We start from the raw sequence: 26,363 nt of genomic DNA, 5'->3' as shown, positions 1-26,363 counted from the left end.
TGAATCTTTCAAACTACAGTTTGATGGAGGCAGAGTGTTCTATTGAGCACCTACAAAGTAAAAACCAAAACTAAATAGTACTGATGGATATCTCACTGGCTGGAGGATGAGGCAGTCCATTAAGCTGCTTTTTATATGATAATAGTAGATATTATAGGAGAAAATAATCCTATCCAAAAGAAAACATGGTATTCCCCAGAGGTCCGGTCCCATACTATGATTATTTGAATCTGTGGGCTTTGCAGCTTCCTCAGAATCACGAGTTCATTCTTTTTTTTTTTTTTAATCCTCACCTGAGGATATTTTTTCCATTGCTTTTCAGAGAGAGTAGAAGGGGAAGAAAGAGGGAGAGAGAAATTTATGTGAGCAGAGGGATAGAGCCTGCAACCAAGGTACATGCCCTTGGCCGGAATTGAACCTGGGACTCTTCAGTCTGTAGGCCGACCGACACTTTAACCACTGAGCCAAACGGTCCAGGGCACAAGTTTATTCTTAATTATAAGACAGCCAAACTTCAACCTTCTTACTTCTCAGTTGGACCTGCAACAAAGTCTTGAATCTCACAAATGGAGATGAATTATTTTTTAAAATGAATCTCTATAAGACCTTTTCCTCATAGGAAATCTGTCTACTCACCCTTCCTGTCAGTCATAAGTCTGTGCTCACAGCACAGAAGGACTGTGTTTACTCTGGAGATATTTAACAGGATACCCAGATGAGGGAACACGGCAGGAAATTAGTCCTAAATACTGCCCCATTCTGTTTATGCTCCCCAGCCCATCCTCCACACCGCCTCAGCAGCATCGCCTTTGGAGGCAGGGGTTGGTGTAAAGTTTGAACTTTGATGTTAAACAGACCTCATTTCAAACCCTGCCTTTGCCACTTAATTACGTAACCCTGAGCAAGTTACTTAGACTTTCTAAGCCTCTTTTCTTACCTCTATCATGAGGGTAGTAGTTGTCCACCTCAAAGAATTCTGAAAGAATCAAATGATATGTCCCATGAAATACTTAAAACAATTTCTGACACATGGCATGTGCTTTAAAATATGCTGGTCGTTATTGTCATTATTGATATTTTAAATGAAAATCTAATCCTGTTATTAGGATCTTATCTTTATAGTATATTGACGTCCAGCCCTCTGCTATTCAAACCTTTCTTATAACAAAGGCACACACGGAGACCACTGATGCCACCACCACCGATACCAGCAGCACCACCAGCGACCCCACAAGCATCATCACATTTGTGTCCACCTAATGACTCTGACAGATGGTACCCAGCTAGGCTGGCTGGGGATGCTGAGGAGCGGGGTCAGGTCAGAGGTCATAGAGCTGGCTGAGTCTCCATCTGGGCTCACAGCGATGAATCACCCAAGAAGGGTGACTTGAGCAACCGCCCCGCCCGTCTCCCCATCCCCGTGGAGTCACTCGCGCGTGTGTTTTCCTTCAAACAGTCTCACTGCCCATTCTCTCCTTTCACTCGGGTTTCTGCTCAACTGTCACCTCCACAGAGAAGTCTGCCCTGACTTACATAAAATACAAGTCAATAAAATATTCCCACCACTCTGTTTCCCCTTTCCCTAACCCTAATCCCTAAGCCTGGAGCGTCTGTGTGCAGGCTTATGGTCTTTCCAAGCACAACAAAATCTCCACGACGGCAGGGTTTTTATTTTTATTTTTGTCTTTGCTTGTTTGTTTACCATTAGGACACTATCTCACGTAGTATGTGTTCAATAAATAATTAAGTGAATGAATAAACCTAATTGCAAGCTAAAAAAAAAAATGTTTTGCGCAGTCCTTAGTAAAGGAAAATAACACCGTTGTCCCAAGAATCTCACAGGACAACTACGTAATTGTCTTGTAAAATGACCTCTTATGAGAAGAAAAAAAAAAGAAATGTCGCATACAAGGCAATGAGCACTTATCCTCAATTTTTTATTTGGGACCTGTACTGCTCCTACAACTTATTTGCAGCTTGTGGCTGAAGTAAGAGTGATGACTGCACTTGGCTTTCCTCAGACACGCGAGGGAAACAGGTTGGACGTCCTCCGTCTGCCGGGTTGGGACCCAGGGCCCAGCGACACCCCCGAGGAAGTCAGTTTGGGGACCGCTTGCCTTTTCTTCTCGCTGCTGCGGTTGTTCACGCGAGGGTAAGGGGCCGGGTGAAGACATCCGGGCTCCCTTGCTGCTTTTATTCTCCCGAACGGAACTTCAGCACGTGTCTGCCCGGCTCAGAAACAATAGGGTCCGCGGAAGAACTTCCGGGCAGAAACAGCGACCCCGCGCCGGCACCTCGCTGCGCACCCCAATCGGGAGCCAGACAAAAGACACTGCAGCGCCGTCGACGCCGGCTGGAGAGCGGCGCCGGGGTCCCGCCCTCAGGGGCGGGGCTGAGCGCCTCTTCCGGGTTGCGGGCGGAAGTGGAGATTTTGAATCTTGCAGGCCGTTGGGTGGGGATGTTGTCCTCGCTGCAGCGCGAGAACTGAAAAGTGGCGCAGCCCTTCTGGAGCTTCGGGCCCGCGCCTCCTTGGTGAGTGGCTGGGGAGCGGGAAGAAACGCTGTGTTCCAGGGAGAGAAGCGGTACCGTCGCGTGGGAGGCGGGACAGTGTAGCGGGGGCCTCGGACTGCCTTTGAGTTTTTTCGGGTGGCCGGGCCAGGTGTGGGGACTTCGAGATGTCGGGGCGCAGGGGAGCGTTTCCTGGGCCAGCGCTCCCGACGGTTGGCGCACACAAGGCCATTCTGATAGTATTGAGGATTCTGAGGCCCCCACAGCCCCGAGATTAAGCTTTGTTTCACCTCTGACATTCTAATCATTGCAGTTTAGCATTTCCGCCAATTCGATTCGAATCCCGAAGCTACCACAGTAGTTATATCTAACTGCGAAAGCGTTGCCGCAGGTCAAAGAATCTTCCTTTATCAAAGGTGGAAGGTTGGGACGGGTTTGGAATGAAGAAGTGCTCCACGTAGCTCCGAATTCCTTTTTCTATTATTCAGGACCGCAGGGAAGTGACAGTCTTTGAAATGCCTGGTAGGGATTTAAACTGAAATCTGAGTAGCCTTTGTATTTAAAACCCGGATGTTTTTCTTTCCTGCTTGACGTTTTTCAGGTACCGCAAAAATCCGAGACTTGCTTATTTAAACTGGTTATAGTAATAGCGGTGATTCACAAGGGTCTTACTAGTTTGCTAACAATAGGGATAAGATTTAGTTAGTGCCACAGATCTGCCTCTCACCCGCTTCATTCATTGGCCAGCTGGGTGACTGTAGAGTCATTTGGGAAATAGTCTACTCATAATTCCAGCATGAGTTTTTCTTTGTTTTGGTTTTTTGGTGTTTTTTTGTTTTGTTTTTTTGTTTGTTTTATTTGTGATGATGAGCTACCTAAAATATCACTCTAACCCCGTAGCAAAGGCTTGTCTTCTGGAATGGTTTAAATGTGTACCCTAAATGTAAATTATAAATGAGTGCTTTAAATGTATAGAAATTTTGTATCTTACCTTATTGAAAACTGTCAGGCTAATTTTGTCTTGCTTTATAGGAACAGATATTTTATGTTCCTTTTAAGATTTTAACACCAGGATATCATACCACGTAAGTGTATAAATATTCAGAATAGACATTCCTTCATCCAGTGCTGGCTACTCCCACTCTCCCATCCCTGCTAATATATTTTAGTTTCATCTTTAGCTTGGGGGGGGGGGGGGAGATAGGTTTAAATATTCAGTATTTACGAAAGTTGAAATTTAAACATTTTGTGTAACACTGTAGCGAAGACATTAGCTATACTTCCCTATGAGCTATTCTGATCATTTTGTGTAAGCTACCAGCAAATGGTAATTTTTTTAAACATTAGTGTCTACATTTTAATGTTTCTTTTCCTTACCTGAACTCTTTTCATTGAGTTTTTGCTCTGTTTACCTAAATCAGTGAGTTCAGTCCTTGCGGGTGTGGCTCAGTGGTTAGAGTGTCAGCCCGGCACTGGCACTGATGGCTCGTGGATTCGATTCCAGGTCCAGGGCAGTACCTGGGCACATACCTGCGTTGCGGGTTCCCTCCCTGCTGCCCGCGCCACTGCCACCGCCCCCACCCCCGTCGTGTGTGGGAGACAACCAATCGATGTGTCTCTCTCAGCTCTCAGGTCCATGTTTCTCTGTATCTCCCTCTCTCTTCTTCCCTGTCCCTTCCACTCTAGTTGAAGAGCAGTGGGGAAAATATCCTCTGGTGAGGATTAACAACAACGACAAAAAATCAGTGAGTTCCAAATTGTATTCTGTACACATTACCTTGAAGGGTTTATTAAATGTTGATTACTGTGCTTCAAATCTCAGAAGTAGGTCTGGAGGATGGGGTCAAGGAATCTGTATTTACTAATTATAAATTTAACTAGAAAGTTAGACAATTTGGCCAGAGTTTCAAAAACTCTGACTTGATCTTTCCTAAAGAGGCTTTAGAATATATTGATTAAGGGCATGGAACTGGAGCTAATTCCATCTCTACCACTTGGTAGCTTTGTGACCCTAAGAAAACTATTTAACCTTTCTGTGCTTCGATTTCCTCAACTGTGTAATGGGGATAATAACAGTATCTACCTCGTAGGAGTATTGTGAGAATCAAATGAACTAATGCATATACACATCTTAGAATAGTGTGTGGCACATAGTAAATGACACATGTATCTCCTGTTGAGTTACTAAGCATTTTGTACAAACCACATTACATACAATATCTCAGTCTTCGCAGACAACACTGCAATATGTACTGCTTTCAGATAAAACAAGCTAAGAGGGGTTCAGTAATTCTCACACAACTAATAAAATATTTGAACTGGGGTCAGAAATTAGATTTAATTAGAAAGTTTATGCCTTTTTTATTTTATTTTTTCCTTTTTATTGAATTTATTGGGGTGACACTGGTTTACAATTGTACAGGTTTCAGGGGCACAGTTCCCCAACACATCATCTGTACACTGTATAGTTTGTTTACTTGAGACTTCACCACCCCAAATCAAGTCTCCCTCTGTCACCATTTATCCCCCCATACTCTACCTTCCCTTCCCCCACCTCCCCTTGGCAATCATCACACTGTTGTATGTGTTCATGTGTATTTTTCCTTTTTTCCCCCCTCATTTTAAATTTTATTTTTTATAAAAGATCTAGGATAGTGTAAGAAATTACTGAGTTACATGTTAAAAAATCTGTCAAGTGCTACAGTAATGAAATAAGATTTTCAAAACTTCAATGTTTATAGATATACTTATCAAAAAATGGTTGAATTAAAAGACATTAAGTAATGCTGATACACACCAGGAAGGGACTGAGGCAAGGAAAGGCACATCATTTCACAAGAAATAAAGACCATAGTTGAAAGTTAACAACCATCCCGGTTGTGGTAGTTTTCCTAACTCCAGAGGGTCTTTATGGTGGAACGTTCTTTATGGTACTTAGTTAAAATAACTTTCAACCATAGTTGAAAGTTAACAACCATCCCGGTTGTGGTAGTTTTCCTAACTCCAGAGGGCCTTTATGGTGGAACGTTCTTTATGGTACTTAGTTAAAATAAAGAGATAGCAGTTGAAGAATTTTACCTTGTGACCCTGATGTAGTATTAAAAAGAAAGCAATCTTGTAATAAGCCTGGTGTGTTAAGAGGAAGGAGCAAAAATCCAAAATGGTTTGGTGGTACTGAAAATCCTACTGACATATTAAGGAGAGTTTTTTTAAAAAAAGTAAAATTAGGTTATCTTCTTGTTTGGCTGAATTGGAATTCTTGCAGTTCCAAAGTTAAGATTTCAAGTAAATACTATTATTTTTCACTTCCTTTCTTGTTGACAGACATGGTGTAGATAAACAGCCGTCATATTCCAGCCAATATTTAGGGAAAAGGTTCTTAGATAATTTCTTTACTTTATGTAGCTCAAGTTTTTGAAAATAGCACTAATACCTCTGGCTGACTGGCTAACTATAACAGCAAAGTGAACTTAAGTTTTGACAATGATGAGGTTTCCCAATGAAAATAAAATTTCCATTTCAGTGAATACAGTCACTTTACTGAAAAGTCTGACAGACATCAGCAGAACTTACTCTGGGTCACTTTCCCTCTATCACTTACCTTTCACAAATTTGTGCCAAGTATCTACCCATTTCCTTCTGTCTGGACTCTGACTCTAGATTAGTTTGTTTGAAATGAGGAATCCCTCAGAATAATGCATATAAATTTTAGTTGTATTAAAAAACAACTGTATGAATAAATAAAGCAGATTTTCAAGATAAAATAATATAGCCCCCCCAATATAGTTAAGTTAAAAACAATTGGAGGGGCAAGGGAAAATATTACTCTTTAAAAATAATAAAAATGGAAATTGTATAGCAGCTAACTTCCCACTCATGCCACACTATATGCCTTCATTAAGGTGTACTCTTTCTGGTTGGTGTGAGCTGCCCAGATGAAGAGAGCAGAAGCCATGAACTGTAAGGGAGCTGAGACACAAGCCAGGCAGAAGGGTCGTCCATTTTCACCAGACAAGTTCTCAGGCAGCTTTAGTTTTTGGTGGAGCAGTTCAATTCCAGCAGCGTAACGACTCACTGAGCCCAGTGTGCACACACCTGCAAGGAGATGGAGAATGCCAGTGGCATGGCGGGATATAAGCTTCAGCAGATGCGAGCACAAAGTCCAGTCAAAGTCCCAAAGCACATCAAACCTAGACTAACAGAAGGTAAAAGGAACCGGCAACGCCAAAGATAGGTCTGAAGCAGATCAATCCCAGTATTGTGGTTTCCAGGATCAATAAATTTCACCATGAGCCGCTCATTTAGGGTGAAACTCATGCATCTTGTAACCACATCAAATGATTTGCCCATTCTCCTGTTCCACCAGCTTCACCCTTCCATGAGTTTTTTTCTTTTTTTCTCAATCCCTCTACCTCCCCCACCTAGCCCCCCAACCCCCAGCTGTCAGCCTGCTTTCGGTCTGTCTCGGACTGTCTTTGCTTGTCAGTTCATTAGATTCCGCATATCAATGAAACCATATGGTGCTTGTCTTTCTTTGACTAGCTTATTTCACTTAGCATAATGTTCTCCACGTCCATCCATGCTGTCATGAAGGGTAAGATTTCTTTCTTTTTATTTATTTTGTTTGTTTATTAATCCTCATCCGAGGATGTTTTACCATTGATTTTTAGAGAGAAGGGGAGAAAGAGAGAGAGAGAGAGGAAACATCGATGTGAGAGAGGCACATCAATTGATTGCCTCCCCCTCACGCTCAGACCAGGGCCAGGACTTGAACCTGCAATCCAGGTATGTGCCCTTGACCAGGAATCAAACCTACAGTCCTTTAGTATGCAGGCCGATGCTCTAACCAATGAGCAACACCAGCCAGGGCACAAAGGGTAAGATTTCTCTCTTTCTTACATCCGAGTAGTATCCCATTATTTAAATGTACCACAGCTTTTTATTTTTAATATGATTTGGTGCTTTAAAACTTTTTTTAAATTGTATTTATTGATTTGTGAGAGAGAGACATTGATTTGTTGTTCCACTTATTTATGCATTCATTGGTTGCCTCTAGTATGTGCCCTGACCAGAGATCGAACCCGTAACCTTGGTGTATTAGGATAACACTCTAACCAACTGAGCTACCCAGCCAGGGCCCCACAGCTCTTTTACCCACTTATCTATTGATGAACATTTAGGCTACTTCCAAATCTTGGCTATTGTAAATAACAGTTTATGCCTTTTCCCCCCTTTATTTTATTTTTTAAATTTATCTTTATTATGGAGAAAGTATTACAAATGTCCCCTTTTCCCCCCCATTGATCCCCTCCATCCTGCACCCCTCCTCCCAGGCCTTCACCACACTAATGTCTATGTCCATGGGTTATATGTATAAGTTTTTAGGTTAATTTCTCCCCACCCACCCCTGCCTTCCCTCTGAGATTCATCAGTCTGTACTATACTTCTGTGTCTTTGGATCTATTTTGTTCATTAGTTTATTTTGTTCATTAGATTCCACATATGAGTAAGATCTTGTGATACTTGTCTTTCTCTGAATGGCTTATTGCTTAGCATAATACTCTCCAGGTCCCACCATGCTGTCCCAAAGGGGAAGGGAATCCTTCTTTTGTCACAGCTGCATAGTATACCTTGGTGTAAATGTCCGAGAAGATGCTTGATATGATTTCAGTCTTCTTGAACTTGTAGAGACTTGTTTTGTGTACTAAAGTGGTCTCTCTTTGAGAGTGTCCCATGTGTACTTGAGGAGAATGCATATTTTGCAGCTTTGGGATGAAATGTTCTGTAAATGTCAATTAAATCCATCTGCTTTAGTGTGTCATTTAGAGTCACTGTTTCCTTGTTGATTTTTTTGTCTGGAAGATGTATCCAGTAAAGTCAATGGGTGTAAAGTCCCCTTCTATGACTGTATTGCTGTTGATCTCTCCTTTAAAGTCCTCCAGAAGTTTTTTGTTTTTTGTGTTTTTTTCCAGCCTATGTGAGTCTTTTGTTCTGAGGTGGGTCTCTTGTAGACAGCAATATATTTTGGTCTTGTTTTCTTATCTACTTCTTATTACAGCAGTCCCTTTAACATTTCTTGCAATGCTAGTTTGGTGGTGATAAATTCCTTTAGCCTTTTTTTTGTCTGGGAAGCTCTTTATTTCACCATCTACTTTGAATGATAGCCTCACTGAATAGAGTAGTTTTGGTTTCAGATCCTTGTTTTGCATTACCTTGAGTACTTCATGCCATTCTTTTCTCGCCTGTGGAGTTTCTGATGAGAAGTCAGCTGACAGCCTTATGGGAGCTCTTTTGTAGGTAACAGATTGCTTTTCTCTTGCTGCCTTTAAGATTCTCTCTTTGTCTTGGATTTTTGGCATTTTAATTATGATGTGTTTGGGTGTGGGCCTCTTTGGGTTCTTCTTGCTTGGGACTCTCTGTGCTTCCTGAAGTTGTGTGACTTTTTCTTTGACCAGGTTAGGGAAGTTTTCTGCCGTTATTTCTTCAAACAGGTTCTCTAACCCTTGCTTACTTTTGACCTCTTCTGGCATTCCTATGATGTGAATATTGTTACATTTCATGTCCCACAGCTCCCTTAAACTCCTTTTTTTATTGTTTTTTCTTTTTGGATCTCTGATTGAGTAATTTTTTTCTACCCTGTCTTCTGATTTGCTGATGCGATCCTCAGCTTCCCCTAATTTGTTATTCATTCCTTCCGGTGTTTTGTTTTGTTTTTTTATGTCTACAGTCATTCTTAATTTCCTTCATAGTGTCTATATCTTTATTCATGCTGTTGAGCATCTTTACAATCAGTATTCCGAACTCTATATCTGATAGATTGCTTATCTTCATTTCATTTACCTCTTCTTCTGGAGAATTCTTTTGTTCTTCATTTGGGGCTTGTGTTTTTGTCTCCCCATTTTGGCTTCCTGTTTGGATTTGTTTTGATGTAGTAGGTACATCTGCTAGGACTCCCAGTCTTTTGAATGGTCTCTTGTGCAGATCATTGTCAGATGCTGTTTGTGACTGACCTTGAGTACCCTATTTGAAGTTTTCCACTCTTCACAGCTTCTGGTTTCCTCTGCTTGTGTTTGGACAGGACCAAGATGTGCACCAACGTCTGCTTTACCAAGCCCTGGGTCCAGAAGCAGATCAGGCAAAGACTCAAAACACCCAGAGGCTGTTACTCAGTCTCTTGATGAGCCTCAGGCCGTAGGAACTCCATGGGGTGGGGCCAGAGGTTTTCCAGCGGGGTTGGGGGGGGGGTACAATTGCTTCCCCTCCCAAGCTAAAGCTGCTTGGAAGGTAAATGTCTGCCTGAGAAAAATGTCCTTTGCTGTATGGGGGAATGACTCAGCACTAGGGTCCAGGTGGGTGCCCTCTGAGATCTATTCCCCTAGCTAGCCCCCCTGATTTCTCCTCATACTGCTCTGGTCCGCTCTGCCTTCCCTCCACCATACCCCGACGTGAGTGGCTGCACGCGGAACTTTGTGCGTTGAACCTTTAAGAGGGTGCATGCATTTCCAGCCGTCTCTCCCTGACAGAAACCCTGCTGCTTTTCATAGCCAGATGTTATGTGGGTACCTTTCTCAGTTCTGGTGCTCTAGGCTGGGGAGTCCAGCTTGGGGTTTTGACTCGAGTTCTCTGTAGGAACCCCCCACAGCTGAGGTATCCCTCCAGACCTTCAGCTGCTGCCTGTGGGAGCCCAGCCAGCCCTCTGACACCTCGGCATTTTTTACCAGTCTTTATGCAGTCTCCACTTTAGGTCCTTGGTTATGAGGGTGTCCTCCAGCTCATCTTCAGTTGCAGTCGATTATTCAGGATAGTGTTTTGTGTTTTTTTTTAAATATATCTTTATTGATTTCAGAGAGAAGAAAGGAGAGGAAGAGAGAGAGAGAGAGAGAGAAACATCAGTGATGAGAGAGTCATTGATTGGCTGCCTAGCCTGCAACCCAGGCATGTGCCCTGACCAGGAATCGAACCTTGATCAACTGGATCCTAGGTCGACGCTCAACCGTTGAGCCACGGTCGGCCAGGCAGGATAGTTTTCCTATATTTTAGTTGTAATTCCAGTTTATGAGTATCCCACAATTTGTTTTTTCCATTGTCTGGATGAGCATTTAGGTTTACAGTTTTTGGCTATTACAGATAAAGCAGCTTTGGACATTTGTGTTCAGTGGACATAAACCTTTGTTTTTCTTGGTTGCATCATATTTTATGTTTATATTTAACATTTTTATTAAAGTAAAGTTCATATTCATAAAATTAACCATTTTAAAGTGTACAATTCAGTGACAGTACACTCACAATGTTGAGTAACCATCACTTCTGTCTAGTTACGAATATTTTATCACCCCAAAAGGATATCTTACACCCACTAGGCAGTCACTCCACATTCCCCTGTTCCTAGAAACCACAAATCTGCTTTCTGTGTCTATGGATTTACCTATTCTGGATATTTCATATAAATGGGTTTAGGCAGTATGTAACCTTTTGTATCTGCTTCATTTCACTTAGCATGTTTTTGAGGTTCATCTATGTTGTGGCATAGATGTACTTCATTCCTTATTATAGCTGAATAATATTCCATTATATGAATATATCACATTTTTTAAACCTATTCATTAGTTGATAGGTGAGTTTTCTCCATTTTTTAGCTATTGTAAATAGTTGTGTTATGAACATATGTATATAAGTTTTTGATTACCTGTTCTCAATTCTTCTGGCTAAGTACTTAGTGTAATTGCTGAGTGATTTAGTAGTTCTGTGTTTGATGTATTGAGCAACTGCCAAACTATTTTCCACAGTAGCTGCACCATTTGACGTTTTCATTATTAGCACTGTATGAAGGTTCCAGTTTCTCCATATCCTTGTCAACTTGTTGTTTACCTTTTAAAAAAATTATAGTCATCTTAGTGGGCATCAGGTGGTATTCGTGGTTTTTGTTTGTGTATCCCTGATGACTAATAATGTTGAGCATTTTTTTGTATGCTCTTTTCCCATTTAATTATTTTCTTTGGAGAAATGTCTAGTCAGACTTTTGCCTGTTTTTAAATTGGATTGTCTTTTTTTTTGTTGACTTGTATGAATTTCTTATATATACTTGGTACTAGATCCTTATCCAGGTATATGATTTCCAAATATTTTTTCCCATTTTTGTGGATTGTCTTTTCACTGTCTTGATTGTGTAGTTAAATTTATTTTTTGTTTCTTTTTTTTTTGTTGCTTAAGATTTTTTTGTCATATATAAGAAATCATTGCCAAACCCAAGGTCGTGAAGATTTACATAACCCTAATTTTCTTCTATGATTTTTATAGTTTGAGCTCTTACATATCAAATCTTTGATCCATTTTGAGTTAATTTTTGTATATAGTGCAAGGCAGAGATGCTACTTCATTCTTTTGCATATGGTTACCCAGTTGTCCCAGCACTACTTGTTGAAAAGACTATTTTTTCCCCATTCAGTGGTCTTGGCACCCTTGTTAAAAATTAATTGATCATAGATATGTGAGTTTATTTCTGAACTCTTCTTTTCTGTTAATCTATATGTTTATATTTATGCCAGTACCATCCTGTTTTAATTAATATAGTTTTGTATTAAGTTTTCAAATCGAGAAGTATGAATACTTCACCTTTTCTTGTTTTGGATTGTTTTGGCTATTCAGCATCCTTTGCAATTCCATATAAATTTTAGGGTTAGGTTTTCAATTTCTACAAAAAATGGCCATTGGATTTTGACAGGGCTTGTATTGAATGTATAGTTTGCTTTGGGAAATATTTCCCTCTTAACAGTATTAAGTATTTCAGCCATGAACGTAGAATGTCTTTCCATATATTTGGGTTCTTTAGTTTCTTTTAGCAATTCTTAGTGGTTTTTAGTGCAGAAATCTTCCACCTCTTTGGTTACATTTATCCCTAAGTAGTTTGTTCTTTTGGTACTATTATAAATGGAATTGATTTCTTAATTTTCTCTATGGATTGTTCTTTGCTATTGTATGGAAATAAAAATGATTATGGGATGTTGATTTTATATCCTGCAAATGTTCTGAATTTATTTTTTAGATCTGTTTTTTTTAAATTAAATTTATTGGGGTAGCATTGATTAATAACATTATGTTTCAAGTATACCTTTCTATAATACATCATCTGTATATTGCATCCTGTGCTCACCACCCAAAGTCTAGTGTCTGTCTCACCACATATACTTGACTCCCTTTACCCTCTTTATCCTCCCTTTACCCTACCTTCCCCTCTGGTAACCACCCTTTTGTTGTCTGAGTCAATGAGTTTGTTGTTTTGTTTGTTCCCTTGTTGCTGTCTGTTTTATATCCCACATATGAGTGAAATCGTATGGTTCTGGTCTGACTTATTTTCCTTTGCGTGATACTCTCAAGATCCATCCATATTGTCACAAATGGCAGTATTTTATCCTTTCTTATGGCTGAGTAGTACCCATTGTATATACGTACTGTATCTTTATTCATTCATCCCTCAAATAACACTTAGGTTCTTTTCATGTCTCGGCTACTGTGAATAATGTTGCAATGAACACGGGTACATACATCTTTACCTATAAGTGTTTCCAAATTTTCAGGTAGATACCCAGAAGAGGTATTGCTGGATCATATGGTCTCTCTATTCCTAATTTTTTGAGGAACCTCCATACTGTTTTCCATATTGGGTGTACCAATTTACATTTCCTCCAGCACTGTATGAGTGTTTCTTTTTTTCCGCGTGCTCTCCGACACTTGTTAATTTCTTGTTTTACTAATAGTCATTCCTACAGGTATGAGATGGCATCTCATTATGGTTTTGATTTGCATTTCTCTTAAAGTTAGTGAAGTTGAGCTTGTTTTCATATATTTGTTGGTCATTTGTATGTCTTCTTGGGAAAAGTGTTCAGGTCCTCTGCCCATTTTTTAATCGATTAGACTGTTTTTGTTGTTATTGTTGAATTGTATAAGTTCTTTTTTTCTTTTAAAGACTCCTTAGCTTTTATTTTTTTCCCTTTTATCCTCACCTGAGGATATGTTTTTTATTGCTGGCATGTGTGTGTGTGGGGGGAGAGAGAGAGAGAAAGAGAGAGGGAGGGAGGGAGGGGAAAGTGCCCCGGCTGTGGATCGAACCTGTAACCTAGGTATGTGCCCTGACCAGGAATCAAACCCTCTACCTTTCAGTGTATAAGACAATGTACCAACCAACTGGGCCACCCAGCCAAGGCTGTATGAGTTCTTATGCTATATTTTGGATATTAACCCCTTCTTGAAGGTATTGCTTGCAAATATCTTCTGCCCCACAGAGATCCCTGGAAGCCCCAGTAGTACAGGTAACAGAAAATAAAAACTTGTGTTTCACTAGCACCTACTGAAAAACAAAAGAAAGACCTCTAGTATCAACTAGCTAAACAGTGAAGAGTCAAATACTTAAAATACTTCATGCCCTGGCAGGGTGGCTTAGTTGGGAGCGTCATCCCATACACCAAAAGGTTGGCAGGTTTGATTCCTGGTCAGGGCACATACCTAGGTTGCAGGTTCCATTCCCGGTCAGGGTGTGTGCAGGAGGTAGCTGATTAATGTTTCTCTTACATCAATTTCTGTCTCTCTCTCTCGCTCTCTCCCCCTCTAGCCCTTCCTCCTTCCTTCCATCCCTCTTTTCCTCCCTTTTTCTCTCTCTAAAAATCAATAAAACATAACCTCGGGTGAGGATTTAAAAATATATGTATATTTCATTCCCACAAGTGTCCAGAGATGAATCCGTCAATTGAAGGTAAGAAGGGAGTTCAGAAAGAAAAGGAAAAATCTCAAGGAGATGTGCATCCTCTTTATGACCTGGTCACCTCAGTCTCAGAGTAGCACTACCTCTGTGGTGGGAAGTGGCAGGCTATGGGGTCACCTGACCAGTGTGTTCCCTGTGCTGCCTTCCTGTAGCCAGAAGCACCTGCAGAGCCACTTTCTGTGTGAGTTGATCCAGCTGTCTCTACCATGTTCTACCTCAAGGGTTAGGGGAAAGGTAGAGGGTGGGAGGGGTTTACATATCTGCAGCTCTGTTCTTTCTAGTGGGTTTAGCTGCAATGAGAACAGACCGCTTATACTGGAAAGTTTTTTCTGCCTTTTCACGATCTTCCAAGTGAGAATTTTATTGCCAGGGGAGCCATTGAAGGATAGGATGGACAGCTCCCATGGCTGCAGATTCCTTTGTCCAGTAATGACAGGTTGTTGACTCCTGCCACCCTTTGCACTGCTTCTCTGCCACTGACCCTGGGCTCAGCCTTGATGTGTGCCAGCTTCACAGGCCTGATTGCTGTCTCTGCCCCTCTGGTTTACCCAGTGGGGGTTGCACCCCAACTGTTTACTGCTATTGCATCTTTTGGGGTAGCGGAGAACTCCAGACTGAGTCTATGGCTCTAGTCTCTGTCCTTTCCTCATCCTTTTGCCCCTGTTCACTTCCATATGCCCACCTTCAGAAGTCTCAATGCATGGGTTTCTCACACATGTTTGTGTGTTGAGCAGGAAATCCTTTATTAATTCAATAGCTGTCCAGCTTGTCGTAACTTCAAGGGGAGAGACTCGGTGGCCTTCTCATGCTGCCATGCTGCTGACATCTGTAATATCTAATAAGTATGTTTTGGGGTTTTTTTGCAAATTCATTAGGATATTTTACACATAATATCATGTGTTCTGCAAATAGAGCTATTCTTGCTTTCAATTTGGATGCCTTTTATTTCCTTCTTGCCTAATTGTTCTAGCTAGAACTTCTGGTACAAAGTTGAATAAAAGTGGTGAGAGTAGACATGGTTCTTTTGCTCCAGATTTTATGTGGAAAGCTTTCAGTCTTTCACCACTGAATATGATATTAACTATGGATTTTTCATAGATGCTGTTTATCCTGCTGAGGAAGTTCCCTTCTATTCCTAGATTGTTGAGGTTTTTTGTCATGCAAGTATGTTGGATTTTGTCAATTGTTTTTTCTGCATCAATCAAGATGAACATGTCACTTTTTTATTTTGTTAATGTGATATATCACATTGATTAATTTTCTTCATATGTTGAACTGCCCGCCCCCCCCCCCAAGCATTCCTGTGATAAACCCCACTTTATCCTGGTGTGTAGTTCTCTTAACAAAGATTCAGTTTGCAGGTGTTTGGGGTTTTTTTTGAGGATTTTTGCATTTGTATTCATAAGGGGTACTGATCTGTAGCTTTTCTGTGATGTGTCTAGCTTTGGTATCAAGGTAATGCTGCCTTTATAGATTGAATTAAGAACTTCTTCCTCCTCTTCTATTTTTTGGATCAGTCTGAAAAACAATGGTGCCAGTTCTTCTTAAATACTTGATAGAATTCACCAGTGAAGCCTTGTGGGCCTGCACTCGTCTGTGTTGGGAGAGTATTGATTTGTGAATTTTTCAGCATTCCTTCTTTCATTTGCTTGTTGGCCATGTTGAATTTCTTTTCTAAAGTCTGTGTTCAACTCCCTGATACCAAAACCAGGTAAGGACACTACAGGAAAACTACAGGCCAATATTCCTGATGAGTATGGATATAAAAATTCTCAATAAAATACTAACAAACCAAATTCAACCGCACATTAAAAGGATCATACAAGCCCTAGCCACTTTGGCTCAGTATTTAGTGTCAGCCCATGGAATGAAGGGTCCCGGGTTTGATTCTGGCCACAGGCTCGATCTCTAGCCCTGGTCAGGAGTATGCGGGGGGCAACCAATTGATATGTCTGTGTCTCTCTCACATCAATGTTTCTCTCCCTCGCCCTGCCCCCATTTTTTGAAAAGCAATGGAAAAAATATCCTTGGGTGAGGATTAAAATAAATAAATAAAATTAAAATAACAGGATCATACATCATGATCGAGTGGGATTTATCCCTGGATGCAAGGATGGTTCAACATGCAAATCAGTAAATGTGATAGAATAGAATGTGAAAGAAAAATCAGCCATCTCAATAGATTCAGGAAAAACATTTAACAAAAAACAACATCCTTTCATGATAAAAATTCTCAACAAATTGAGTGTAGAAGGAACATGCTTCAACAAAATAAAGGCCATCCATACATGACAAGCTATCATCATACTCACTGGTAAAGGTTGAAAGCTTTTCCTGTAAAATCAGGAAGAAGACAAGGGTATGCACTCTCACCACTCCTATTCAACATAGTACTGGAAGTCGTAGCAGGTCAGTCAGGCAAGAAAAACAAATAAAATGCATCCAAATCCAAAACGAATAAGTAAAATTGTGTTTGCAGATAACATAACCTAACTTGAAAATCCTAAAGATCCCATCAAAAAACTGTTAGAATAGCTACCCAGTGCAAAGAGAGGAAATTTGGCTTACTTTATTGTATTAGTTATCTATTGTTGTGTAACAAATCACCCCAAAACTTGGTGACTTGAAACAATAAACATTATCTGCCAGTTTCTTTGGGTCAGAAATTTGAAAGCAGCTTAGTGGTGTAATTCTGGCCTAGGGTTTCCCAGGAAGTTGCTCCCAGACTGTCAGCAAGTCTGCAGTCCTATGAAGGCTTGATTGGGGCTGAAGGATTCACTCCTAAAATGGCTCCCTCACAAGGCTGTGAGTAAATGCCTCAGTTCTTTGCCAAGTGGACCTCTTGAAAGAGCATCTTGAGAATCCTTTATGACATGGCAACTAGTGTAGCTTCCTCCAGTGCAGGTGACCTATGAAAGTCACAATGCCTTTTATGACATAGTCACACGTCATTTCTGCCAGGCGCTTTGGTGGAAACAAGCTCCTAAGCATAAGGAAAGGAAAATCAGGCTCCACCTGTTGAAGGGAGGAGACTCAAACTGAATATCACCAGCAGACCAAGTGGAGGTAAGCAGTGGAAGGGACAAGAATACGCCTAGACAGTGGCTTTCTGATTGCCTCATTAAGTTGTTAATGATGTTAAGTCTGTTGATAAGACTTGGGCTGTTATTGAGATACATACTTACATAACATTGTTTTCTCCCTGCTACTTAGGACATCTTAAAATTCATATACTGGAAGAAAACAAATGATAAAAATCCAACTGAAATATGTGAATAGTCCTTTTTTCCCCTGAAGTTTTGTTTTAAAAATGATTATTTGAAATAAAGCAATCATCTGTCAGTATTTAAAAACAAAGGTTTTATTTCAGATGCTGGGGATTGGAAAGAAGGCTAATTGAACTGGTCAAAAGTATGAATTATATAATGTCTTTAGAACATCCAGTTTGGGATTAACTTTTACTTTTTGATGGAATTTTAAACAGAAAAATGTTAAAAGAATAGTATAAGGAACTTTTATATACATTTTACCCAGATTAACCAGTTGTTTGTCTTGTGACATTTGCCTTATCATTCTTTTGTGCTAAATAAAATCACCAGTGATAGAGGTAATAAACCTATAGTGTGATGTGATAGTTAGGTTTTTTGACTCATTGCAATGAAAGAAATTACTGACCAGAGGAACCACAGGGCTTCTCACCAAAGGGTAAAATAGATTTCTTATAGGATTTTGGTGGCACTTAGGTGAAATTAAATGAAGTAGTATTTTCATAGGGTCAGAGCAAAGCCAGGGCTGTGTGTAAAGGGGTCAACATCAGGTCTGGACTGTGAAGTAGATGTAGAGGTGTTGTTTTCCTTGAAAACTACAAAATTGAGAAAGAGGAGGAATGTTGGGTTCAGAAAACCCTTATTTGTAGCTCTGGTATCTCTGTTGGCAATTCTTCTATCAAAGTTGCTTACTTATATCCTCCTAGCAAAAGTAGGATATTTCAGAAACTTTCCTTATATTGCTTTCCAGTCATTTCCCCACCTGAGAGACAAGCACTGTTTTGATATTTTTCATGATGGATTGATTGATCATTTTGCCTGTCCTAGAACTTTAGATGATTGGAATAATGTGTGTAGTTTCTTTCACTTACCATATCATCTGTGAGAGTCAGCTGTATTGTACAGCATTTTGCAGCACTTCTTACCTTTTCATTGCTAAGTAGTATTTGTATTTTATCAATATACTACAATTTGTTTATCCATTTTCTTGTGGATGGTTTTATGTGTTCTTTCAGTTTTGAAATATAAAGAAGAAGGCTGCTAATTAATATTTTTGTATAAAGTTTCCTGTCTTATGTTTTTATTTCTCTTGGATATATATCTAAATGAGAAATTTCTGTGTCAGAGGCTAGATGCATGGGTATATGTTTAACTTTTAAGAAACTGCCAAAACTTTTCAAAATGATTGTCCAATTTTACATTTCCATCAACAATTTATGGGAGTTCCCCAGTTGCCTCACCTCCTTTCTAATGTTTGGTGTTTGTAGTCTTTTTAGTCTTAGCCATTTTTGTGGATATCAAGTGGTCTTTCATAGTAGCTTTAATTTTATTCTAGTTTCCAGTGATGTTGAGCATCTTTTCATGTGTTTATTGGCCATTCATATATTCTCCTTTATGAAGTGTCTGTTCGTGTCTTTTGCCCCTCTCTCTGTTGGATTGTTGAGTTTTAAGAGTTCTTTGTTTTCTGAGTACAAGTCTTTCTTAGACACGTTTTTTGCAAATATTTTCTCCCAGTCTGTGGCATGCTTATCGCTTTCTTAATAGTCTTTTGATGAGTGGAAGCTTTTGATTTTGATGAAGTACAATGTATTTTAAAACTTTTATAGTTTTAGCTTTTACAGTTAGGCCTGTGATCCACTTGAAATTAATTTTTATTTATTGTGTGAAGTATGGATCCATGTTCATTTGTTTTCCATATGGATATTTAGTTTGTCCAGCACCATTTGTTGAAAAAACTTCTTTTTCCCATTGAATTGCTTCTGTACCTTTGTTGAAAATCAAATCACTGAAAAGTGTGAATCTATTTCTGGGCTTGTTCCATTGGTCCATGTGGAATAGTAGGTATTAATACACTTTGAAAAACTATATAAAATGCTTATTAGATATTAGCATACGTAGAAAAACCTTTCCATTCCTGTTTTGATGGCTTTGAAGATCTTTCTTATGAATAGCTTGTGACCAATGATATTTGGAGGCTTTTCAGCATGGTCCTTTTCCATTGTTTTATGGATTCTTTTAAGAAATACCAATCTTGATGGCACAGATGATTTTGTAAGGAAGAGCCAGAAAATATTGAAGGCTTGGAGTCAAAGTGATTCAAAAGACTTGGATTATGACTGTCTGTGAAAGCATGAAAGTGATATATGAGAAAACCAATGTTTAAACTCATTTCTTAAAATCAGTATGAAATATAAATTCTAAATTGTAGAAAGCACTGATGAAATTTGATAGTAATATTTGTGGGTTTTGTTCTTCCTTTTATATTAATATTTTGTTATTTATTATGCTCTTTCATTATTTTCATGTGAAGTAACACAGTTACTCAGTTATAGATTAGTCTATTGCCTCTTCCGAGCTGTGTGAACTCACTGAGCATTGATTTTTTGCAGCTATAAAATGAGATTATGTTTATCTAGTAGCATCATTATATTTATTCTTTTCCATTTAAATTCCAAGAGCCAGCACATTATATGTGAATCTCATAGCATTTCAGGTAGGCTGTTCATCTATCCTGGAAAAGTGAAACTTTGATGTTATTAAAATGTTCTTTCTCCATTTGATCTTTTGGCACTAGAGAATAGTGAGAAAAATTTTATTTAAGTAATATAAATAATTTTATTTTTTAACTAGTGGGGAGTGAGGAGAGAGATCAATGTCTTTGAGAACGTAAACAGTTGAGCACTGTACTATAATTGGAATGTGATGTGGCAGTCATATGCCTGCAGCTCTATATAGAACCCTTGGGAATATAACAGCCACAGATATGGCTTGATGAAGGATTGTTTTGTACGCTACTCAAATATAAATGGCATTGCTATTGATGATGTGATTTTTTTTCTCTCCTAAACAAAAAACAAATCTTGGTAAAGTTATGAACAAAAATAAAATGCAAATTTCCTTGATTTTACATAGGAGTTGTAGTTTGGAAATATTCATTTTGTCCTAAAACAGCAAGAAAAGAAAAAGATATTTATGCACAATGGAAATGCTCATTTTGTCCTAAAGTTGAAGGGGATAAAGACTATGTGTAAAATGGGCTTAGGTTCTGGCTTTTTTTGCTTGTTTTGTTTTAACATACTTGAATGTCCAGTTGAAATTTGAAAGTCTAGACTAGTGATTTTTCAACCAGTATGCTGTAGCACACCAGTGTGCCACAAGAATTTTAAAACATGCAATATTTGACTATGTAGTCAGTGCACTGACCTTTTCTCCCTTAGATTGTCAAATTAATAAATGACAACAGCCAAGACAACAATAGCTGTTGGTGTGAATGAATCAAAATTATACCTATTTTTTTGTCAGATTGACGAAAAATATATTGTTTTTTGGTGTGCCGCAGAATTTTAGTAATTAGCTTTATGTGCCATGAGATTAAAAAAGTTGAAAATCACTTGTCTAGGCTGTTCTTTGTTGTGTAGGACTGTTGGGTGCGTTGCCGGATGTCTTGAAATCCTGGCCTCTTTCCATTAAATACAAGTAGTTATCTTAATCTTCTGATGACTAAAAAACATTCCCTCCAATTTTAACAATGTCCCCAGACTTCACCTCATTAAGATCTATTGGTCTTAGTTGTATAAAAGGTGAGGAAGTCATGTGCTAGAATACAAAATAATATTCAACTTATTTGTAATTATGCATTGATTAAATTTAAAATGGGTAATTTGAGACCTTTGAAATTAAGATGGCTGTATCTTATGTTCTTATTTTTCCTAGAAAAATGAATGAAAATAAACCAGGTGACTCACAGAGTCTCGGTAAGTAACTGTACTTAAAATATTTTCAAATATAATTTAAATTATTAAGATATTTTATTTTTTTATTATAATAAGTCTATTTATAATGCTACTCAAACAGTAGAAATGAATTCCCTAATCCATGCTTGCTTCATAGATTCATACACTAAAGTACAATATTGGTTGTATTCATTTCAACAAAAACCTGCTTTAAGAACACAATTTGCCATATTTTATTTGTATTCTTTATATATATTTATCAGGTATAGTTTGTACATGAATAAAACAGTATTTATTTAATAAATAAATTTTTTCACATTTTCCTTAGAAAAGGAAAAATGTGAGCACAATTTAAACAATACATAAAAATTTAACAGGAAAAGGAAAAGTTACCTCTGAATGTTCACAACAGTGTCCTGAAATAGATGATCTTTGCTTTTAGTTGTTGTTTCCTTCATTTATATCTTGAACTTAAACGGTATTTATTGACTTCCTACCATGGAAAATGAGAAAATTAAACTTATTTTATACTCTTCTTCTACCACTCCTCCCCTTATCTACCCTTTTATAGATTTATTTTTTTATTCCCTCTCAACGTATTACACTTAAAACTCTGTGCCTTGCCTATCACTTATAGAGAGTATCTGTGGACTCTACATCATGTGGGATAAGGAAATTTGTGTTCTTAAACCTCCCTTTGCTTTCCTGATTTTATTTACAGACTTCTTTCAACTATGCTAATAGTTCTAAAACTTAGTAATTCATGGACTACCTTCATAAATTTGCCAAGTAGAAATACTACCTATTCTTTTACTACTTAATATTTTGCTAAGATTGTTTATATATATATATATATATATACACACACACATACACACACACATATGTATGTATATATATATATAAATGTGTTTGTTTCATTATTATAATGCAACCAGTATCATTTGCTATAGTAGAAGGTGATGTTAAGTATAATGAAGTCAGAACAATTTTACTGAATTTTAAACATTAAAATTAAAAAACAACAAAGTACAAATAAAAACAAATCTACTTATAAAACTACATGCTTAAAACCTAGCCTGTCCTGCATTCAGGGTCTTCATACTGGATGGAGGGAGGAGGGGAACAAGTGGAAAGCCACAGGCTCACAGTATATAGCAGATGCACCTCCATTCAAGCATACGTCATGAGGACTTCTTTTCTGTAGTCTAAGCTAATTCCTGTGTTTCTCTTTCTCTTGATAGCTGCATGCACACTTACAGTAGAAGTATAGGCACTGGGGATGAAGAAGTTAAGGTGGGAGCTGCCATTGTAAGATGTCCAATAAACAAATGGCAATTTGCTGGAGTTAATGTGGTCAGTTACTTTGTATGGGAAAGGCAGGGGAGCTAAACTCTTAAAAGATTGAAGGAAGGGGCTTTCAGTTGTGACTTATCTCATTAAACTGGCATGAGGAGGGTAAATATAGGGGAGGTATTTCACAATATTAAATTTTAGCTCATGCTGTTTGTTTCCATTTCCACAATCTATTTTGTGACTAGCCTGTTAACAAATATACAGCACCTTTTTGACATATAACAGCCATTCTTGATTAGTTAAGGTAAATAAGACTAGCTGCTGCTGTTATAGGTAAACCTTGAAGTCTTAATGGTTTAACACAGTAAAAGTTTATTAGGTGCTCATGTTACAGTCCAGTGTGGATTAGTTAGGGGAAGTGGGACAGACAGGGAGTTTCTGCTCCATGCAGTCACTTAGAGAGTCAGGCTCCTTCTATCTATTGATCTGCCACCTTAAGATCCTCAGAGTCTTTTCAGCTAGTGATTTTCTCATTGTTTTATTTGTATGTTATTAGAAATGTTCTGTACAAGTAAACATCATGAGATAGAAAAGATTGATAATTATAATACTAACATTTATTCAGTTCTATGTGCCACACCCTTTTAATTATATTACTATATACTATCTCATTTAATCCTCATTAAGACATAATTTGAGGTAGGTACTGTTGTCCTCATTTTTAAGAGGAGGAAACAGCCATAAAGTGTCTATGTTATCTGTGCAAGGTTACTCATTGAGAGTATAAATCTGAGTCTTAACTCACATCTCCCTGACTCTACAATTTGCCTTTAAAAAAAAATTTTTTTTAAACCAGTACTGTGCACTGGAAGGAATGTGGATAGTTACCTGGAGATCTTACACATTTCCTACCTTATAGTACTGAAAGTAAGTCATATACACACAATAAAGGCTAAAACCAAGCAAAACTATAAGAAATCTCATGGAGGAGAGTTTTGCTCTTAGAGTTGCTATGAATTCAAGGAGCAGTGTGAGATGTTTGGGTTAAGGTGATCTTAGAAGAATTTATCTTGAAAGTTGAAAGCCTAGGGAGGATCCAGAGACAGAAGAGAGGAAAGGGGAAGACTACTTATGCTGGGGCAGTGCCTGTTTCTTCCCACCACACCATCTTCCTCGCTAGATTTTCTCTGGTCCTACTCTTGGAGAAACATGGAAATGGCAGTGTGCATCTTTGTGTCCCAGTAATTGAGGGCTAGGGCGAATTTACACTTTGGTTATATTTGGTTATATTTCTTGTTCTGTTTTCAGTCTATTTAGGCTGAGATCTGTATTCAGAGGTAAAGGAAAGAGTTGTGCATATCTCTGACATCACTGTTGACTTATGTAAAATATTAACCTGACTTTGTAGGAAAGGAATGAAGTGGGTGAGGGACATGCTAATTGGTGAGTAAGAGGTAGAGACAGGATTTTAAGCTGGTGTGGATTCTTTCAGCCTTGGGAAAATGCAGCTGGGAGGCTCTCTGGACACTGTGGCAGTCTGTATTCTTGATGTGGGTGAATTGAAGAACCTGCAGCTTGTGTCAAGAGCTCCTCCTGAAAACAATTAGATTCACCATATGATTTCAATTCTTTGTGGACTATAAGAGACACTTCACCATTTTTTGAAAGGAATATGAGTAGGAATGTTGTTAGCTTATGCATTATTTAGAGCCTGCCATCTTGCCTCGGTCTCACGAAGGAGAATGACAGCATTGTCATGGTGGTTTCAACATATGTGATGGTGGAAATATAGATGTTGGATTTTGGACCCTCCCTGAATTGCTGAGGATATTAAACCCTCATTTTTTTCCCCCACCCATCATTGCAGATAGGTGTCTGGTATCTCATATTAAAAAGTTATATTGCATGTACATTTGAGAAATGCAGTATAATGATAACAAAATTATTAACTCTAGCTCATATTTTATCCAAAGTCATGCATATAAAAGATGACAGGACATCACATGGGCACAGATGATAGCTAGATTTGGCTCACTCTTATTTCCAATAGTGTCACGTAGAACAATTTTGCTCTGTTTTGAGACATTTTCATGAGGTACTTGGAAGTTTGGATAAGACTGTTATATCAAGACACATTAATAAAATGGCTTGACAGCAGCACCATCTTATAGTTACATAGTTCCTCTTCATTTCCTTTTTGACCATTTGTGGGTCTCTTTTATCTCAGTTCTAGATTCTTGTGGACTTTCTCCTTTGTTCAGCACATCGTTGGTCACTCCACTGCCAATTCAAAAGTCTTCATTGCGTCCTCTTTGAGCCCCAAATAAATTACAAACGCCTCAGGGTAATAATTGGGGTCATCCTGTGTAACCACCATCTAGAACAAGAAGAATAGAGACCACCCAGAAGTCCTCTTTGTTGTTGCTATCCTCATTCTCCTCCCCAGGAGTAATATGTGACCTGAAATCTTCTTTTGCCCATCCTTATGTTCATGAGATTCATCCATATTGTTGATTATAGTGGTAGTTCATGGCTGTGTAGCATTATTTGTATGCTTCATCAACAAACTTGCTGTGTATAAGGCTCTTCCTGTATGTGGCTTGGAGAGTTATGAAGTCTAGTAAAGCATAAGCTGGTCATGCAGACACGGAAGATTCGGTATGGCTCTGCTGGGACCCTCAGTTTCTGTCTAGACCTCCTCAGGAGCCAGAAAGAGTGCACACGGTAGCATGAGTGAGCACTTTAAAATTGCTCTGGTTTAGAGCTGAGCTTCTCAAACCTTTTTTCTTTTTTTTAAATATATTTTTATTGATTTCAGAGAGAGGAAAGAAGGAGAGAGAGAGACAGAAACATCAATGATGAGAGAGTCATTGATCGAGCCCGCAGCCCGGGTATGTGCCCTGACCAGGTATCGAACCCCGATCGCCCGGATCCTAGGTCGACGCTCAACCACTGAGCCACGCCCAGCTGGGGTCAAACTTTTTTTCTAAAGTTATTATTACTGTGGTAAAATGCACATAATATAAAATTCACCATTTTAACTATTTTGAAGTGTACGATTTGGTGGCATTTAGTATATGTGCCATATTGTGCAAGCATCACTATCTAGTTCCAAAAAATTGTCACCCTCAAAGGAAACTCTATTCCCATTAGGTAGTCACTTCTCATTTCCCCTGTCCTCAGCCCCTAGAAACTGCCAGACTGCTTTTTGTTTATCTGTGTGATATACCTGTTCTGGATAATGTAATCTATTATATAAATGAAATAATATATATAACTGTTTGTACTTGGCTTCTTTCACTTAGCATAATGTTTCAAGACTTATTCAAGTTGTTGTATGTATCAGTACTTCATTCCTTTTTATAGCTGAATAATCCATTGTATGGATAGACTATATTTTTCTATTCATCCATCCATTGATGAACATTTGGCTTGTTTCCTTTTTTTGGCTATTGTGAACAGTGCTGCTGTGAACATGAGTATACAAGTATTCGTTTGAATATCTATTTTTATTTCTTTGGCATGTATACCTAGGAGTGGAATTGTGTCATATAGTAACTGTGTTTAACTTTTTGAGGAACTTTCAGACTATTTTTCAAAGTAGCTGTTACTATTTTACATTTATACTAGCAGTATAAGAGGGTTCCTGTTTCTCCACAGCCTTCCAAACATTTGTTATTATCTGTTAATTGTTATTATAAATGTTACTATATTTTTATTATAACCATCCTAGTGGGTGTGGAGTGGCAACTCATTGTGGTTTTTTTAAAATATATCTTTATTGATTTCAGAGAGAGGAAAGGA

The 26,363-nt window shown here is 38.6% G+C and overlaps 1 protein-coding gene, 1 long non-coding RNA gene and 1 pseudogene across 6 annotated transcripts in view; 1 reads left to right on the top strand and 2 right to left on the bottom strand.

The window, feature by feature from the left end:
* The window catches only part of LOC308553264, a 33,051-nt gene extending 32,075 nt beyond the window's left edge, over positions 1–976 (bottom strand). The window contains exon 1 of the long non-coding RNA XR_013998220.1: positions 938–976. This is a non-coding gene — a long non-coding RNA (uncharacterized lncRNA). The remainder of the gene's footprint in view (positions 1–937) is intronic.
* Positions 944–26,363, top strand: part of G2E3 (G2/M-phase specific E3 ubiquitin protein ligase) — a 65,545-nt gene continuing 40,125 nt past the window's right edge. For 2 of the 4 annotated variants that reach the window (XM_081129042.1, XM_081129043.1), the window contains exons 1-2: positions 2,415–2,532; positions 21,244–21,284. In XM_081129042.1, the coding sequence (XP_080985168.1) occupies positions 21,248–21,284 (37 nt within the window). In that variant the 5' untranslated portion in view covers positions 2,415–2,532; positions 21,244–21,247. Of the gene's footprint in view, positions 2,533–21,243; positions 21,285–26,363 lie in introns of all 4 variants that reach the window. The other 2 variants (XM_081129040.1, XM_081129041.1) reach the window with 2 other exon arrangements.
* On the bottom strand, positions 6,383–6,858 carry LOC308557144 (claudin domain-containing protein 1 pseudogene; annotated as a pseudogene). The gene has a single exon. The product of its transcript is annotated as a claudin domain-containing protein 1 pseudogene (transcript).

This window comes from Miniopterus schreibersii, assembly GCF_964146895.1.
Source record: "Miniopterus schreibersii genome assembly, chromosome: 1".
Classification (NCBI taxonomy): Eukaryota; Metazoa; Chordata; class Mammalia; order Chiroptera; family Miniopteridae; genus Miniopterus; species Miniopterus schreibersii.
Note: the sequence above shows the minus strand (reverse complement) of the source record. Positions and strands in the feature narration are given on the sequence as shown.